The sequence below is a fragment of the Capricornis sumatraensis genome, chromosome 17, assembly GCF_032405125.1.
Source record: "Capricornis sumatraensis isolate serow.1 chromosome 17, serow.2, whole genome shotgun sequence".
NCBI lineage: Eukaryota > Metazoa > Chordata > Mammalia > Artiodactyla > Bovidae > Capricornis > Capricornis sumatraensis.
Window position 1 is genome coordinate 22,994,678 of NC_091085.1, and position 19,310 is coordinate 23,013,987.

Below are 19,310 nucleotides of genomic sequence, written 5' to 3' on the forward strand. Positions count from 1 at the left end.
AGTTCTTTGGCCCATTTTTTGATTGGGTCATTTATTTTTCTGGAATTGAGCTGCATAAGTTGCTTGTATATTTTTGAGATTAATTCCTTGTTAGTTGCTTAATTTGCTCTTATTTTCTCCCGTTCTGAAGGCTGTCTTTTCACCTTGCTTATAGTTTCCTTCGTTGTGCAAAAGCTTTGAAGTTTAATTAGGTCTCATTTGTTTATTTTTGCTTTTATTTCCATTACTCTGGGAGGTGGGTCATAGAGCATCCTGCTGTGATTTCTGTCAGAGAGTCTTTTGCCTATGTTTTCCTCAAGGAGTTTTATAGTTTCTGGTCTTACATTTAGATCTTTAATCCAGTTTATTTTTGTGTATGGTGTTACAAAGTGTTCTAGTTTCATTCTTTTTTTTTTTTTTGCAACAGTATTTCTGTTAGTTTTATTGTTACATGTATTACTTTTCATTAAGATGCAAACTAACTGCATTAAATATTTACAAAAATGGAATTGTACTTTAAATTTAGTGTGAAATTGATTTGAAATATTTTTAGTTAATATACATTTGGCAAGCTTTAAAATACTTTATTTTTATTTATTTATTTTTTAAATTTTTATTTTTACTTTATTTTACTTTACAATACTATATTGGTTTTGCCATACATTGACATGAATCCACCACGGGTGTACATGAGTTCCCAACATGAACCCCCCTCCCACCTCCCACCCCATATCATCTCTCTGGATCATCCCCATGCAGCAGCCCCAAGCATCCTGTATCCTGTATCGAACATAGTCTAGGGACTCATTTCTTACACGATAGTATACTTGTTTCAATGCCATTCTCCCAAATCATCCCACCCTCTCCCTCTCCCTCAGAGTCCAAAAGTTCACTCCACATCTGTGTCTCTTTTGCTGTCTTGCATACAGGGTCATCATTACCATCTTTCTAAATTCCATATATATGTGTTAGTATACTGTATTGGTGTATTTCTTTCTGGCTTACTTCACTCTGTATAATCGGCTCCAGTTTCATCCATCTCATTAGAACTGATTCAAATGTATTCTTTTTAACGGCTGAGTAATACTCCATTGTGTATATGTACCACAGCTTTCTTATCCATTCGTCTGCTGATGGACATCTAGGTTGTTTCCATGTCCTGGCTATTATAAACAGTGCTGCAATGAACATTGGGGTACATGTGTCTCTTAAAATTAATAGCTTCTGCACAACAAAGGAAAATATAAGCAAGGTGAAAAGACAGCCTTCAAAATGGGAGAAAATAATAGCAAATGAAGCAACTGACAAACAACTAATCTCAAAAATATACAAGCAACTTATGCAGCTCAATTCCAGAAAAATAAACGACCCACTCAAAAAATGGGCCAAAGAACTAAACAGACATTTCTCCAAAGAAGACATATGGATGGCTAACAAACACATGAAAAGATGCTCAACATCACTCATTATTAGAGAAATGCAGATCAAGACCACAATGAGGTACCACTTCACACCAGTCAGAATGTCTGTGATCCAAAAGTCTGCAAGCAATAAATGCTGGAGAGGGTGTGGAGAAAAGGGAACCCTCTTACACTGTTGGTGTGAATGCAAACTAGTACAGCCACTATGGAGAACAGTGTGGAGATTTTTTAAAAATTGCAAATAGAACTGCCTTATGACCCAGCAATCCCACTGCTGGGCATACACACCAAGGAAATTAGTTTCATTCTTTCACAGGTGGTTGACCAGTTTTCCCAGCACCACTTGTTAAAGAGATTGTCTTTTTTCCATTATATATTCTTGCCTCCTTTGTCAAAGATAAGGTGTCCATAGGTGTGTGGATTTATCTCTGGGCTTTCTATTTTGTTCCATTGATCTATATTTCTGTCTTTGTGCCAGTACCATACTGTCTTGATGACTGTAGCTTTGTAGTATAGTCTGAAGTCAGGCAGGTTGGTTCCTCCAGTTCCATTTTTCTTTCTCAAGATTGCTTTGGCTATTCGAGATTTTTTTGTATTTCCATACAAATTATGAAATTATTTGTTCTAGTTCTGTGAAAAATACCATTGGTAGCTTGTAGGGATTACATTAAATCTATAGGTTGCTTTGGATAGTATACTCATTTTCACTATATTGATTCTTCTGATCCATGAACATGGTATATTTCTCCATCTATTTGTGTCATCTTTGATTTCTTAATCATTTATAGTTTTCTATATATAGGTCTTTTGTTTCTTTAGATAGATTTATTCTTAAGTATTTTATTCTTTTCATTGCAATAGTAAATGAAATTGTTTCCTTAATTTCTCTTTCTGTTTTCTCATTGTTAGTGTATAGGAATGAAAGGGATTTCTGTGTGTTAATTTTATATCCTGCAACTTTACTATACTCACTGATTAGCTCTAGTAGTTTTCTGGTGGTGTCTTTTGGGTTTTCTATGTAGAGGATCATGTCATCTGCAAGCAGTGAGAGTTTTACTTCTTCTTTTCCAGTCTGGATTCCTTTTATTTCTTTTTTTTTTCTCTGATTGCTGTAGCTAAAACTTCCAAAACTATGTTGATTAGTAGTGGTGAGAGTGGGCACCCTTGTCTTGTTCCAGACTTTAGGGGAAATGCTTTCAATTTTTCATCATTGAGGATAATGTTTGCTGTGGGTTTATCATATATGGCCTTTATTATATTGAGGTATGTTCCTTCTATGCCTGCTTTCTGGTGGGTTTTTATCATAAATGGATGTTGACTTTTGTCAAAGGCTTTCTCTGCATTTTTTGAGGTAACCATATGGTTTTTATCTTTCAGTTTGTTAATGTGGTGTATCACACTATTGATTTGTGAATATTGAAGAATCCTTGCATCCCTGGGATAAAGCCCACTTGGTCATGATATATGATCTTTTTAATATGTTGTTGGATTCTGTTTGCTAGAATTTTGGGGTTGAGAATTTTTGCATCTATGTTCATCAGTGATATTGGCCTGTAGTTTTCTTTTTTTGTGACATCTTTATCTGGTTTTGGTATTAGGGTGGTGGTGGCCTCATAGAATGAGTTTGGCAGTTTACCTTCCTCTGCAATTTTCTGGAAAAGTTTGAGTAGGATAGTTGTTAGCTCTTCTCTAAATTTTTGGTAGAATTCACCCGTTAAGTCATCTGGTCCTGGGCTTTTGTTTGTTGGAAGATGGTTTCTATTCTTATGCCTTATCTTATAGGCTTTCCAGGTGGCTCAGTGGTAAAGAATCTGCCTGCTAAGCAGAAGATGAGAGTTCAGTTGATCCCTGGGTCAGGAAGATTCCCTGGAGAAGGAAATGGCAACCTTCTCCAGTATCCTTGCCTGGAAAATCTCATGGACAGTGGAGCCTGGCAGGCTATAGTCCATGAGGTCATAAAGAGCTGGAAATGACTGAGAGACTCAACAACAACCTTCTCTGTATTTTAATGAGGTATATGAAAAATAATGCCCAGGACGGAGTTCAGAAAGTTTTTGGATGGAAGGGAATCAGGGGACCTGGTGTGGGTGTTACTCCATTGCATGTTCCCAGATTAGTGAGCATGAAAATACCAGAAGCCAAACTAGGCAGAAATAGATCAACCAAACTCTTGGAAGTTGGCAAAAGAAATTGGGGCAAGTGAAACTATGGATAAATGGGAACAGGCCATGGAAGGAAGTGAAAACTCATTGAACTTTGTCAGATAATAGTGTCTGGGTGCCTTTTATTAGAGCAAGAATAGGACTAAGGAAAGAACATGAGTCTATAAGTATGTAGTATATATATGTTATATATTACACACACACACACACACACACACACACACACACACACACATATGGTCCAACTGGTCAAAAAATGGCAGATAAGAGCATTCAAACTGAAAAATAAGATTGTAGGAACTATTGTGATCAGAGTCAATAGTTACATTTTCTTTGAGGGCAAGTTGAGCTAAAATGAAATGAATTTTAGGTGTTTTTGTTTGTTTGTTTTTCCCTTGATTAGCATTACTTGTCACAGAGCTAATAAATCGCATCAAGGTTTGTTCAAAAACTGATTCTAAAATTTCCAAGAAACCAATATTTTTAAAAAGAGTATTTTCAGAGACAAACATCAATTTAAGTTTAGATTTTGTAACTCGTTTAATTATACAAGTGAAATCCATAGGAGGTAAACAAGAGCAGATATTGTTTTCCTTCAGGTCCTTATTTGTAAGCTACACTTATAGCAAAAAGAAAAAAGGGAAAAAAACAATGGAAAGGATGAATGGGCAAAGGCAGAGCCATATGATTTCATATGATTTTGTGTGTGTGTGTGTGTGTTTAACCTACAATTTCCTGAAGCACATTGTTAAACCCTGTGAAGCCAGAAGGGTATATTCAAGTGCACTAAGGTGTACATTTTCATTTATTATCCACATGGTTTTCTTCTCAGAACTGAAAGCCTGTTTGTCCCTCTCTCTGGATTCAGGAAATCTTTTTTTTTTTTTTTTAAAGCAGTGCTTGAGTAGGGGGAAAAAAAGAAGCGGAAATAGTCCTTCGATTTTCCCAGGAGATTTATTTCTGCAGCAAGAGTGGAAAAACAGCACCCCATAGCAGTTTTCCTAAGTTCATCCACCCTAATCCACCCGTGCCACACCTCCTTCTGTTTTCTTCCTGTTTCCCTCCTTGCCACCTCATCCTGTCTCATCTGTATTTTTCCATGACTCCATTTGCCAAAGTAGTGGCCTACTTGAGTAAATGGGTTAAGGAATGGAGATAGCAGTGGCCTGGAGGAAGGAGGGCACAGATAAACAGCAGAGCAAGTTCCCAAATTTGAGGTATGGGCATCGGGCTAAGAACAGTTTTGTTTCTCTCTTCTTGCCTGCTTCCTGCCTTCATCCAACCTACGTGACTTAGTGACTAAACAACAACATAACCTAAACATGAGGCAAAGATTTCTAAGTGTCAGTGTAAGGACAGAGGAGGGAAGACCAGTTTATAGGCTACTGTGCTAATCCTGGTGGAAGATGGTGGTGGCTTGCAAAAGCAATGGTTGCAGTGAGTGTGGAAATGAGCAATTAGATTCTGCATATGTTTGGAAGAAGAAGGCAGAATTTTCTGGAAAATTTGGCACAAGTTAGGAGAGGAAGAGATGTTGGCCACATCAGATGAGCTTGGTGTGAATTATGGTGGAGAAGCTGTTATAGAGAATGGGGAGCACATGAGGAGTTTGGTTTGGGATATTATAAGTTGCGACTGTCAAGAGAAAAGTTTTTGCTTTTAATGGAATTTAAGGAACAGTCTAGACGGGGAATAAATGAATTTGAAAATCATTAATACAACTGAGGTTTATAAACCACAAGTTTAAATGAGATTACTTAGGAAGGGCATGTTGATAAAAGCAAGGAAGTCTTCCAAGAATTGAGTGTTGGAACACGTAACACTAGTGTGTGTGTGCTAAATCACATCAGTTGTGTCTGACTCTTTGCAACCATATGGACTGTAGCTTGCCAGGCTCCTCTGTCCTTGGGATTTTCCAGGCAAGAATATTGGAGAGGGTTACCATAACCTCTTCCAGGGGATCTTCCCAACCCAGGAATCGAACCCATGTCTCTTCTGTCTCCTGCATTGGCAGGCAGGTTCTTTACCACTAGCATCACCTGGGAAGCCCAAAGAATACTAGAGGATGGGAAAATAAGGAGGACCAAGGAGTGACTGAGCTGGGATATACACATGAAAACATACACCATTATTTTAATCATATTTCAGTTATCAATTCACATTTATAAATATGAATATTATTTTACTATGTGCTTTATTTTTCTTTATACCTCAAAAATTATACCTACCTCTAATAACAATATGCTCATGAACGTATGAGTGTGTGTAGGTACATATGCTAATTAATAGGATATTAAATAATTTAAATAAATATTAAATCAAAGTGTATATTGTATATACATCCATCTATATACTTTAATTCACTATTTCACCAATATAAAACTATTATGATACTACTTTCAAATATTTACCCATGATTTGCTATAATATTTATATCCTAACAAATATTTTGTCTTTGTCTGATTGATAGTTGATTCAAGTGTTTGGATTCAGTTTAAATTTCAGAGAACTATAAAATAGAATTTAGCTATATTCTTTTTATCTCGATAATTAAATTATACTCATAACTTTCTATTTAAAAAGCTGTAACTGTTAAATAGCATGTTTAAAGAGTAAGACAATGAATAGGCAAATGAAATTTATGCGCACTTAAATTTATTTTATGGGTTGTGATTTTTTTTAATATACCATACTATTTCAAATTGGACACCAACATTGGCTTTTATTGTGGAAAATGAGTCTTTCAGCCTCACTAGGTAAGATGCTCATTATTAAAAGACTTAACCAGGAGAACCAGTGCATACTACACAACTCTGTTCAAATAGAAACTGACTCAGGAACGTGGGGCAGGAGTTACAGTTATGTCCCATGATGGGATGGTGACTGAAGACTGCATTAGGGATGGAGAGGAAGAAGGTGGGAATATATTGGGAGGGGAAAGATGAAAGGGTGATGGAAAAGTTTGGTGGGACCGACACTCATAATGAGAAGTGAACCAGAGCGATTTGTGCTGAATATAGAGTGCAGCAGAAACAGACTCACAGACCTAGAAAAAAGACTTGTGGTTGCCAGCGAGGTAGAGGCAACAGGTAGAATGGGAGTTTGGAGTTAGCAGATGCAAACCAGTATATATAGAATGGTAAACCGCAGGGTCTTACTATATCCGATCCTGTGATAAATCATAGTGGAAAAGAATATGAAAAAGCGTATGCCTATATATAACTGAGTCACTTTTCTGTAGAGCAGAAATTAACAGAACATTGTAAATCAACTCTCCCTCAATTTTTAAAACAAGTGAAAATCAGCCTAATATTGAACAAAACTGTGAACATAAAGTTGGTGTACAGAAGTTGCCTTAGAGAAGGAACTTTGATCGGGGTTATTGTGTAGTGTGACCAGAGGTGGAGAGGACAACTATAGTCAAAACAGTGGCAGCTCATATCTCTAAAATGTGCTTCACCATTCACCTGCATCAGGATTTCCCAAGGTGCTTCTTAGGAAAGCTGCAACTCACTGCAGCAGAATCTCTTGGTGTTGCCAGGGCACCTGCATTCTTTATTAAAAATACCCGGGCCCTGACATCATCCCCAAGTGAATCTAAGGCCTGTTAAAATTTGAGGATCACTGAACTAAGGTATAAGGAAAGAATATGCAAGAAGTAAATCTTGACAATGTATTCTCTCCAGTGGAGAGGAGACTCTCAGGGAATTTGCCGGGTAAGAAATGTATAGATAAAACAATGAAAATGGAAAATGTTCAGAAATAAAGTAACAGTGAATTGCCAGGGAAGTATGGTATGAGTCAAGGGGGAAGGTCATGGTGACAGAGGTCAAAAAGGGGCCGTGGACTGGGACTCCTCTGGTGGTCCAGTGGGTAAGACTCCGTGCTCCCAATGCAGGGGGCCTGGGTTCCGTCCTGGGTCAAGGAACTGTTACAGATTCCACATGCCACAGTGAAGATCAAAGATCCTGAGTGCCACAACTAAGACTTGGCTCAGTCAAATAAATAAGCAAATAAAAATAAAAAATTAAATTATAATAATGAAAGAGTGCATGGGAATGAACATGTGAGAGACCAGGAATGACACACCCAGAAAGGGGACAGATCTGTGAAGATAAGGTGGGAAGACCACACTGGCTTTCCTGAGCTAAGCCATGGTAGGCCTGTCCATCCCCATAAGATGAAACCAGAAAGCAATTATAATGATAGAAGAGCAGATCAGTTAAAAGGGACCACGGAGCAGCCCCCGCAGGCTGCTTTCTGTGTATGGTCCTTAAGAAGTCATATTCTCAGCTGTCAAAAATGCTGGGTATTAAACGTCATCCCCACTCTGATCACACATCAGTAACTTTATGTATTTTTTTCATTGAAGTACAGTTAATTTACAATGTTATGTTACTTTTATCACTGTACAGCAAAGTGATTCATTTACACACACACATATTCTTTTTCAGATTCTTTTCCCGTATAGGTTATTAGAAAATATTAAGAATACTTCCCTGTGTTATACAGTAGGTCCCTGTTGGTTATCCATTTTATATTTAGTAGTGGGTATGTCAATATCTTTATATAATAATTTTTTTGCAGTAATAACACAGAGTTGTTTGATTTACTAAAGATTCTGGTGAATTTAATTTTTTATCCAGTCTGAGTACAGGTGAGTAGGAGGACATTCCAGTTCATGATTTTTGTTAAAGGCCTGAGCATAGTCTCCCAGGAGATCAGAAGAACCAGAAAGAGAGAGAATTGTCAGGGACTATTGTTTTCTCTCTCTTCCTCACCGTTGTTACTTGTCATCTGCTTCAGTTTGCATTAAAATAAGTGGTGTGCTTTATTTTTAAACTCCTGCTTCTGAAATTGAAAAAAAAAAAAAAACTTTGAGTACAAAATTAAGAGCAGATTCTAATCATGTTTCTTAGCCTTTATAAACTTCTATCCTTCATTCAGCTTCTTGTCCTATCTCCCAAATAGTCCAAGCAACCAAGGACATTTTAAATATAAATGTGAAAAAAGTAAATAAAATAATAGATTTATTGTATTGTCTCCCTAAAGAAACGAATACTTTGTTCTTTAAATCATTAGTGTAAAGGGAAGGGAGAGTTCTTCTGAGATGTTAATTTTTGTTATTGGGTGCTAATATTTTAAAATAAGAAATGGAAAGAATTATGAGGACCTACTGTATAGCACAGGAACTCTGCTAATGTTATGTGAGAGCCTGGCTGGGAGGGGAACTTGGGGGAGAATGGGTACGTATAGATGTAAGGCTGAGTCGCTTTGCTGTGTATCTGATACTGTCACAACATTGTTAATCAACTATATTCCAACATACCTATGGCTGACTCATGTTGATGTTTGGTAGAAACCAATGGAATTCGGTAAAGCAATTATCCTTCGATTACAAAAATAAATAGATTTTTTTAAATGGAAAAAAGAATAGAAGAAAAATGAAATTATGGGAATATTAATAATTGAGCTGGTAAATTTAAAGAGAATATTCAATATACTCAACAGGGGTTGCAAGGTGAAATCCAGCAAAGGGTTTATGTGCCCATGGGTCATAAAGCCAAACTCAACTCTGATAGCAAAGTAGGGATTTATTGCAGAACACCAAGAAGGAAGTGGCAGGCAAGCCTCAGGGCCACTCCATCTTGGTCTTTTGAGTTTGGGATTTTTTTTTTTAAAAGGGGAAGAAGAAAGGGCCAGGATAATCATAGTTTCAAAGCATAAAGCATCTGCCTGCAATGTGGGAGACCTGGGTTTGATCCCTGGGTCAGGAAGATCCCCTGGAGAAGGAAATGGCAACCCCCTCCAGTACTATTGCCTAGAAAATTCCATGGATGGAGGAGCCTGGTGGGCTACAGTCCATGTGGTCGCAAAGAGTCGGACACGATTGAGCGACTTCAGTCACTCACTCACTCAATCATAGTTTCGGGAGTCCAGGGTATCTCTGGTTTATGATTCTCGGGCCACGTGGTCCATAACTTGAGCCTGTTAGTTCATCATGCCCTGGAGGAACAACCTGAGTTTGTAAGTTAGTGATGATATCTACAACAACAATTATAGTATATTGACAATGGTACAGACAACAGCAATTTTAATCAACTGTTCGGTTGATGAGCGCAAGATTGAGGTCAAAGAGGACAAGAATGGGTATCAAATTTTGAATAGAGATAGGAATCATAAACTCTGTAAGGGAACTTTGTTTTAGGAAGACTTAGTTTCAATGGTATAATGAAAAAAAGCACTGATGGTTGGATGTAAAGGGATATAACCAAGTGTTGCACCCACCCTGTCAATGTACCAACTGTGGCCACTCTCCTTTTTCTTTGAAGTTTTGCTGGAATGTCTCCTTCATCTTTCTTAATGCATCTGGACAAAGACTTCATCATTTAATGGAATTCTTACCCCCATAATGTGCTTAATCAATTCTTAAATGATGATTATAAAAGTAATTCTTTCATTTGTAGTCAGTTTTAGATATTTTTGCAAGTCAAATGAGGAAACTTCAAGGCGAACAAAAAGGGTGGTGAAAAAAATAGCATAATGGAATTTTTATGTCATCAGTGTCCCTTTTCTATCCAACAAAATTCTCCATAAGCTCACTTAGCCTTAATTTATATTCTCCCCATTTCTCAGCTATTAGAATTTATGCCTTCTGCCCTAAGTATCATGGGGAAGATATACATAGTAATTATTAAATTACTGCTCTGTGTCATGCACTATTTTAGGCATTTCACGTGAATGATGGCTGATCTTACCCAGCTCTTAGAACTGTTTGGTTAATTATTCCCACTTTCCTGATGAGGAAACTAAGATTACGCTAAGATCACCCGGCCTACTAAGTGGCAGAGCCAGGATCTATATCAATAATGGCCTAAATATAAAGGCTCAAAGTCCTCTCTCTGTACTGTGTGACCTCAGGTTCATTAGTAATTAAATTTGTTTTGAATGCTAATTCTTGACATATGTAATCATGAAAAATCTTAGTGCTTAAGCAAGAACTAGAATCATTTCACCTAGTCTTTCAAAATATCTTGGTCATTTGACTTGAAAAAACTCAGAATATCACAAATATCTCTTAAAGTAATTCTTATCTGTTCAGTAGGAAGTAGTGCTATTAGGAGTTCTGTTTATCACTTAGCATCTGGTCCTAAGTGCTGACAGTTCTTTCTGCTTGTTGTGTAATTCGCCTTTATCTTTGTTGTTGCAGTACTGGATACCAGTTTATTTACTATTCACCTGAAAACACAGCCAAAGCAAGAGAAGTTCTCAGCAACATCAATCAACTACAACCTCTGATAGCAACCCATGCAGACCTACTGCTTAATTCTGCAAGCCAGCATTCTCCAGACAGCTTGAAGAATTCTTTAAAGATGCTTTCAGAAAAAGTAAGATCCAAATTGTCACTGCAGTGGGGAAAACGAAATACCCAAATCCCCACTGGTGTTGCTTTCTGCATACATTACCTTTCATAGCATCAGGAAATGTAAAATAGACCAGGTTAGAAAGTAAGCTTCAAAGTATTGCCACAGGATCAAAATGAATTGGCCTCATTCTCTTTTCAAATCTTACTGAACATTTTTTTTTTCCTAGTAGGAAATGAAACCTATTATTGGTTGAAGTATATTTTCTCTTTTCCTTGACATCTTTCATTTTCTTTGCTTCATGGTTGTATTAAATGAATTAAATTAGATTTTGAAAAGTATTTTCCTCTGGCGAGCACCTAATTTTTATGCATATGAAGCTAGCCCTTTGAGTAGGAATGTCACTTCATTTGAGAGCAGAACTTTCATGTGGATTCTCATCAGTAGCATGGGGTGATTCTTGTGCCTCAGTTTGCTTTCTACAACATTGTCTCCTGGGAGAAGGTTCTAAAAATTTCCAAAATTATTAGTTAATGTTTGAAATGTACTGGGACCTAGGTCTGCATTCTTCCAAAGGTGACTTGCATTTGTATATGTAAAGAGAAAAGCTAGTCTGGCATGGGGTAGATACTCAAAACATCAATTTCCATAATGAATCAGGGCATCTGAATGATATGGAGAACCAAGATAGGAAAAAATCAAATTGCAGCTTGATTAGAAATGCAAAGTCAAATGTCTTAGAGTCCAATTCTGGTACACTCATTCATAACCTCTGCATCCTGAGGACATTTTGCAATTTATTATGAGATATTTCTAATAAATATGCCCTTGAAGAAACTGACCAAAGAAAATTCTCAAGATAACATTTTAGAATAAAATAGTGTAGGTTACTGCATCCCTGAAGTATAGATTCCTAGAAACTTGAATACTATATCTGTATATATATATTTGACTCAGATATGTTCATTTGTACCACTTTGCCCTTACTTAACATTTTAAAGTCTATATTATCATGTATTTTTCTCATAGGATGTACTCAGCGTCTATTTTCAGAAGAAAAATAGCTAAGATGTCATCAGAAAAGTCGAGTGAATTGTCTAATAAACTAAGGAGGGAAAAATTAAAACCCAAGACTTCCAGTTCAAAATGCAGTCTTCCTTCCATGCTAGGATATGTGCCTCCATCATGAAAAGAGAGGGAAAAATTGACCCAAACTTTACAACTACCTACATTGTCCAATATCATGCTAGTGATTACAGTGGCTTAGGTTATTTCACTGAACATTCAAACTTTGGGTCCATGTTATCTCCATTTCACAAAGGAAAAGATGGAAGCTCAAAGAAGTTTAAAGCATGTACAAAATCAGGCAGGTAGAATCAAACCCAGGATTCAAACAAAACTAGCGGTCAGACCCAGGGTCTAGTTGACTCAGGAATGGAAACCCTTTATGGTATTTTCCATGTAATATATGTTTTGATATTTCCTTTGTTAAAAAATAAACAATTATTAAACAAACTCCTTAGTAATACTTAAGTATTCTAATAGTCAATGAATATGTTATGGCTAAGAAAAAGGAAGGAGAAGGGTGTAGCATAGAGTAAAATAATAGAATTGTTTTCAGTTCATTTCTTTTTTGGATTTGTAGATGAGGTGAGGGCTTCCTGGGTTCAGCTCTGCAGAAAATTCTAGCAGTTAGTACCTCACAGTAGTGATTTCAGAGCATCTTCCTGTGCATTGGGCAGGGCTTTGTCATTTCATGCATCATTTACAACTTGCTGCGGTGATTTGGGGGAGGGGGCAGGGCATGTATAATATTTTCGCCTCCTTTAATTCAGCATTGGTCCCACTTTTGTCCCTTTATTTTTTTACTGAGTAGACAAGTTTTGTCTACTAATAAATCTGTCAGCGCCTGAAATCAGAAGGATTTTTTTTTTTAGGTTAAGTTTGCAAGCCATGCATTTCTTTAAGAATTCATGCCCAGAATTTCAAAGAAGTACCTAAGTTAACAGAGTTTTGCATAGTGTATGAAGACAGTTACTAGCTTGTGGTTTACAATAAAGTATTATCCACAAGGGCTTCCTTGGTGGTTCAGAGGATAAAGAATCTGCCTGCAATAAATCTAGCATAAAAGGTAAATCACATAAATAGCACTTTAAATTTTAGTATAGTTTAATATTAGTAAGAGTTAACTTAAAATATTTTGCCTTTAAGCTCGGGGAGTTGCACACTATGGACTAGAAAATAAATCTTTTCTTTATCGATAGCCCCCTTTTTTCTTTTATTGAATGTGAACTGGCATATTTGGAAAACAAGTTCTTGAGTTATTTTCTTAGAAAATCATCCTTATAGATAGTCAGTACATAATAGGGACCTAACTGAATTCCCACAGTAAAATTTTCTATGAATTTTTCATGTTCTAATATGGACAAACTCAATTAAGTGTTTCTAATTTTTTAATTCTTAGTATATCTTCTGACGGATAACTGGATTTTGTTTGCTATGTATTAGTTGATGGAAATATTAAAAAAATTATCTGATTTTATGATGTAGGATTATAGCCAAAGACAAATTCTGACTATACATGAATAATCCAAACAGAGAAGACAAAGCATAAACCAAAGTTTTAACATAAGATATGAAAGGTTAGTAATAGAGTGGGATAAAAGACACATTTTACTTTTCCCTAGACTAAAATTACACTGCACTAAGACCAAAAAAAAAGACAAAAAGAGGAGGGAGAGAGAGAGGAAAGCAATGTAAATAAATTCAAAATGAAAAAAATAAAGACCTAAATGTAAGCATATATATTATAAATTACATGTATGTCTGACATTAGCTTGAAATACACATGATAGTCTCCATTTCATAGAGATGGATAGACCTTTTTTAAGAAACCCATAATCATTCTGGGGCTTACCTGGTAACTCAGAGGTAAAGAATCAGCCTACAATGCAGGAGATGTGGGTTTCAACCCTGGGTCAGGACCTGAAGGAGGAAATGGCAATGTACTCCAGTATTCTTGCCTGGGAAATCTCATGGATAGAAGGTCCTGGCAAGCTACAGTCCGTGGGATTGCAAGAGTCTGACACAACTTAGTGACTAAACAAACAATAACGTTATTATTCTGCTCCTCACAAAGCAATTTCTGTCACTAAGTTGTGTCCTAATCCTTGTGACCCCGTGGACTGCAGCATGCCAGTCTTTCCTTTCCCTCACTATCTCCTAAAGTTTGCTCAAATTCATGTCCATTGAGTCGGTAATACTATCAAACCATCTAATTCTCTGCTGCCCTCTTCTCCTTTTGCCTTCAATCTTTCCTAGCATCAGTCTTTTCCAGTGAGTCAGCTCTTGACATCAGGTAGCCAAAGTATTACAGCATCAGCTTCAGCATCAGTCATTCCATTGAATATTCAGGTTGATTTCCTTTAGGACTGACTAATTTGATCTCATTGCTGTCCATGGGACTCTCAAGAGTCCACACAATTCAAAAGCATCAGTTCTTTGGCACTCAGCCTTCTTTATGGTCCAACTCTCACATCCATCCATGACTACTGGAAAAATCATACCTTTGACTATAAACTTTTGTTGGTAAAGTGATGAGTCTGCTTTTTAATATGCTGTTTGTCATAGCTTTTCTTCCAAGGAGGAAGGGTAGAAGAAAATTTCATGGTTGTGGTCACCATCTGCAGTGATTTTGGAGCCCAAGAAAATAAAATCTGTTACTGCTTCCACTTTTTCCCCTTCTATTTGCCATGAAGTGATGGAGCCGACTGCCATGATCTTAGTTATTTGAATGTTGAGTTTTAAGCCAGCATTTTTACTTTCCTCTTTCACCCTCATTAAGAGGCTCTTTGGTTCCTCTTCGCTTTCTGCCATTAGGGTAGTATCTTCTGCATGTCTGAGGTTGTTGATTTCTCCCAGCAATCTTGATTCCAGCTGTACTTTATCCATCCTGGCATTTTGCATAATGCGCTCAACATATCAGCTAAATAAGCAGGGTGGCAATATACAGCCTTGTCATACTACTTTCCCAATTTTAAACAAGTCAGTTGTTCCATGTAAGGTTTTAACTGTTGCTTTACCTGCACACAGATTTCTCGGGAGACAGGTAAGATGGACTGGTATTCCCATCTCTTTAAGAATTTTCCACAGTTTGTTGTGATCCATACAGTCAAAGTCTTTATCATAGTCAATGAAGCAGATGTTTTTCTGGAATTCCCTTGCTTCATCTATCACCTATAGATGTTGGCAATTTGATCTCTGGTTCCTCTACATTTTCTAAACCAAGCTTGTACATCTGGAAGTGCCCGCTTCACATGCTGCTGAAGCCTGTCTTGAAGGATTTTAAGCATAACCTGGCTAGTATGTGAGTTGAGTGCAACTGGACAGTAGTTTGAAGTTTCTTTGGCATTGCCTTTTTTTTTTTCAGATTGGAATGAAAACTGACCTTTTCCAGTCCTGTGGCCACTACTGAGTTTTTCAAATTTGCTGACATATTGAGTGCAGCACTTTTAACAGTATCATCTTTTAGGTTGTGAAATTTTAGCAGGAATTCCATCACCTTCACTAGCTTTGTTAGTAGTAATGCTTCCTAACCCCTCTTGACTTCACACCCCAGGATGTCTGACTCTAGGTGAAGGACCATGCCATTGTGGTTATGCAGGTCAGGGCTTCCCTGGTGTCTCAGGTGGTAAAGTGTCTGTCTGCCTGCAAGGTGGGAGACCCAGGTTCGATCCCTGGGTCAGGAAGATCCCTTGGAGAAGGCAATGGCAACCCACTCCAGTACTCTTGCCTGGAAAATTCCATGGACGGAGGAGCCTGGTAGGCTATACAGTCCATGGTGTCACAAAGAGTCAGACATGACTGAGCTACTTCATTTTCACTTTCAAGACCTTTTTTTACAGTTCTTTGGTGTATTCTTGCCAACTCTTCTTAATCTCTTCTGACTCTGTTAGGTCCTTACTGTTTTTGTCCTTTATTGTGCCTGTCATTACATGATATCAACAATTGGTGTCTCCAATTTTCTTAAAGAGATCTCTAGTCCTTGCTATTCTATTATTTTCCTCTATTTCTTTGCATTGTTCATTGCAGAAGGCCTTGCTATATCTCCTTGCCATTCTCTGCAACTCTGCATTCAATTGAGTATATCTGTCCCTTTCTCTCACCTTTTGCTTCTCTTCTTTTCTCAGCTGTTTGTAAAGCTTTCTCAGACTACCGCTTTGCCTTCTTGCATTTCTTTTTCTTTGGAATGGTTTTGGTCACTGCCTCCTGTACAATGTTACAGACCTCTGTCCACAGTTATTCAGGCACTCTGTTTAGCAGACCTTGAATCTATTCGTCACCTCCACTGTATCATCATATGGGATTTGATTTAGGTCATACCTGAATGGACGAGTGGTTTTTCCTACTTGGTTTAATTTGAGCCTGAATTTTGCATTAAGGAGCTGATAATCTCAGCCACAGTCAGCTCAAGATCTTGCTTTTCCTGACTGTATAAAGCTTCTCCATCTTCAGCTGCAAAGAATATAATCAGTCTGACTTCAGTATTGATCATTTGATGATATCTCTGGTGGCTCAGATGGTGAAGAATCTGCCTGCAATGCAGGATACCCAGGTTTGATCCCTGAGTTGGGAAGATCCCCTGTAGAAGGGATAGGCTACCCACTGTAGTATTCTTGGGCTTCCCTGGTGGCTCAGATGGTAAAGAATCCACCTGCAGTGTGGGAGACCTGGGTTCAATCCCTGGGTTGGGAGGATCCTCTGGAAGAGGGCATGGCAACCCACTCCAGTCTTCTTGCCTGGAGAGTCCCTCTGGTCTGAGGACCTGGGCTACACTCCATGAGATCACAGAGAGTCACACATGACTGAGTGACTAAGCACAGCACAGCACAGGTGTTTAAATAAATTTATATAAAAATGCAATGGAAATTCATTGGGGGAAACGATATCTTTTTAACATATAGTGCAGGAACAATTGGATATCTATGTGCAGAGTAAACCATTCCTTATCTACACCTGACACATATCAGTTCAGTTCAGTTCAGTCGCTCAGTCGTGTCCCACTCTTTGCAACCCCATGAATCACAGCACGCCAGGCTTCCCTGTCCATCACCAACTCCCAGAGTTGACTCAGACTCACGTGCATCAAGTCAGTGATGCCATCCAGCCATCTCATCCTCTGTCACCCCCTTCTCCTCCTGCCCCCAATCCCTCCCAGCATCAGAGTCTTTTCCAGTGAGTCAACTCTTCACATGAGTTGGCCAAAGTACTGGAGTTTCAGCTTCAGCATCATTCCTTCCAAAGAAATCCCAGGGCTGATCTGCTTCAGAATGGACTGGTTGGATCTCCTTGCAGTCCAAGAGACTCTCAAGAATCTTCTCCAACACCACAGTTCAAAAGCATCAATTCTTCGGCACTCAGCCTTCTTCACAGTCCAATTCTCATATCCATACATAACCACATGAAAAACCATAGCCTTGACTAGATGAACCTCAGTCGGCAATGTAATATCTCTGCTTTTGAATATACTATCTAGGTTGGCCATAACTTTCCTTCCAAGGAGTAAGCATCTTTTAATTTCATGGCTGTAGTCACCATCTGCAGTGATTTTGGAGCCCAAAAACATAAAGTCTGATACTGTTTCCACTCTTTCCCCATCTATTTCCCATGAAGTGATGGGACCAGATGCCATGATCTTCGTTTTCTGAATGTTGAGCTTTAAGCCAACTTTTTCACTCTCCTCTTTCACTTTCATCAAGAGGCTTTTTAGTTCCTCTTCACTTTCTGCCATAAGGGTTGTGTCATCTGCATATCTGAGGTTATTTTTATTTCTCCCGGTAATCTTGATTCCAGCTTATGTTTCTTCCAGCCCAGCATTTCTCATGATGTACTCTGCATAGAAGTTAAATAAGCAGGGTAACAATATACAGCCTTGATGTATTCCTTTTCCCATTTGGAACCAGTCTGTTGTTCCAAGTCCAGTTCTAACTGTTGCTTCCTGACCTGCATACAGATTTCTCAAGAGGCAGGTCAGGTGGTCTGGTATTCCTATCTCTCTCAGAATTTTCCACAGTTTATTGTGATCCACACAGTCAAAGGCTTTGGCATAGTCAATAAAGCAGAAATAGATGTTTTTCTGGAATCCCTTGCTTTTTCCATGATCCAGCGGATGTGGGCAATTTGATCTCTGGTTCCTCTGCCTTTTCTAAAACCAGCTTGAACATCAGGAAGTTCACGGTTCACGTATTGCTGAAGCCTGGCTTGGAGAATTTTGAGCATTACTTTACTAGCATGTGAGATGAGTGCAATTGTGCAATAGTTTGAGCATTCTTTGGCATTGCCTTTCTTTGGGATTGGAATGAAAACTGACCTTTTCCAGTCCCATATATAAACAGTAATTAAAAATGGATCATAGACCTTACATACAAGCTAAAAGAAACAAAGCAAGGACTTCCCTGGTGGGCCAGTGGTTAAGAATCCACCTTCTAATGCAGGGGATGCCAGTTCAACCCCTAGTGGGGGTATTAAGATTCCACATGCCGGGACAACTAAACCTTCCAGCTGCAACTACTGAGCCCACGTACCCTAGAGCCCGTGTTCCACAACACGAGAAGCCCCTGTGCCCGTGCCTGTGCCTGCGCCGCAACTGGAGAAACCTTGCACCCCACAGCAAAGAGCCCGCATGCTGCAAAAAAGACCCAGCACAGCCAAAAGAAGAAAAATGAAAAAAGCAAATAAATAAGTAAGCAGATATACAATAGAAGAATTTTTTTTTCATCTTGGATTAGGCAAATATTTCTTAGAATACAGAAAGCGTGAACAAAAGAACATAAATGATATATAAGACTTTTTCAAAATTAAAAACTGTCAATGTTTTCAAAAAACACTATTAAGAAAATGAAAAGGCAAGTCTAGACTAGGAGAAGGTATTTGTAAAATAGATGTCTGATAAAGGACTTGTAGCCAAGTCTGTATTCTTACACTTAATAATAAAACCATTACAAATGAGCAAAGAATTGTAAAGACATTTTACCAAAAATGATGGATGACAAGCACATGAAAAGATACTCATCATCATTTGTTATTAGGAAAATGCAAATTTAAACTAAAATAAGGTACCACTAAGCACCCACTGGGTTTCCCTGGTGGCTCAAATGATAAAGAATCCGCCTGCAATGCAGGAGACCTGGATTCAATCTCTTGAGTTGGAAAGATCCCCTGGAGGAGGGTATAGCAACCCACTCCAGTATTCTTGCCTGGAGAATCCCCATGGACAAAGGAGCCTGGTAGGCTACAGGCCAATGGGTCTCAAAGAGTTGGACACAGCTGAGCAACTAAGCACAGAAAACCACCCACTAGAGGAGTTAAAATCAATAGGGCTGAGC

The 19,310-nt window shown here is 38.1% G+C and overlaps 1 protein-coding gene across 5 annotated transcripts in view; it reads left to right on the forward strand.

The window, feature by feature from the left end:
* The window catches only part of INPP4B (inositol polyphosphate-4-phosphatase type II B), a 423,416-nt gene that overhangs the window by 264,039 nt on the left and 140,067 nt on the right, over window positions 1-19,310 (forward strand). For all 5 annotated transcript variants that reach the window (XM_068990082.1, XM_068990083.1, XM_068990085.1 and 2 more), the window contains exon 13: window positions 10,773-10,950. In XM_068990082.1, the coding sequence (XP_068846183.1) occupies window positions 10,773-10,950 (178 nt within the window). The remainder of the gene's footprint in view (window positions 1-10,772; window positions 10,951-19,310) is intronic.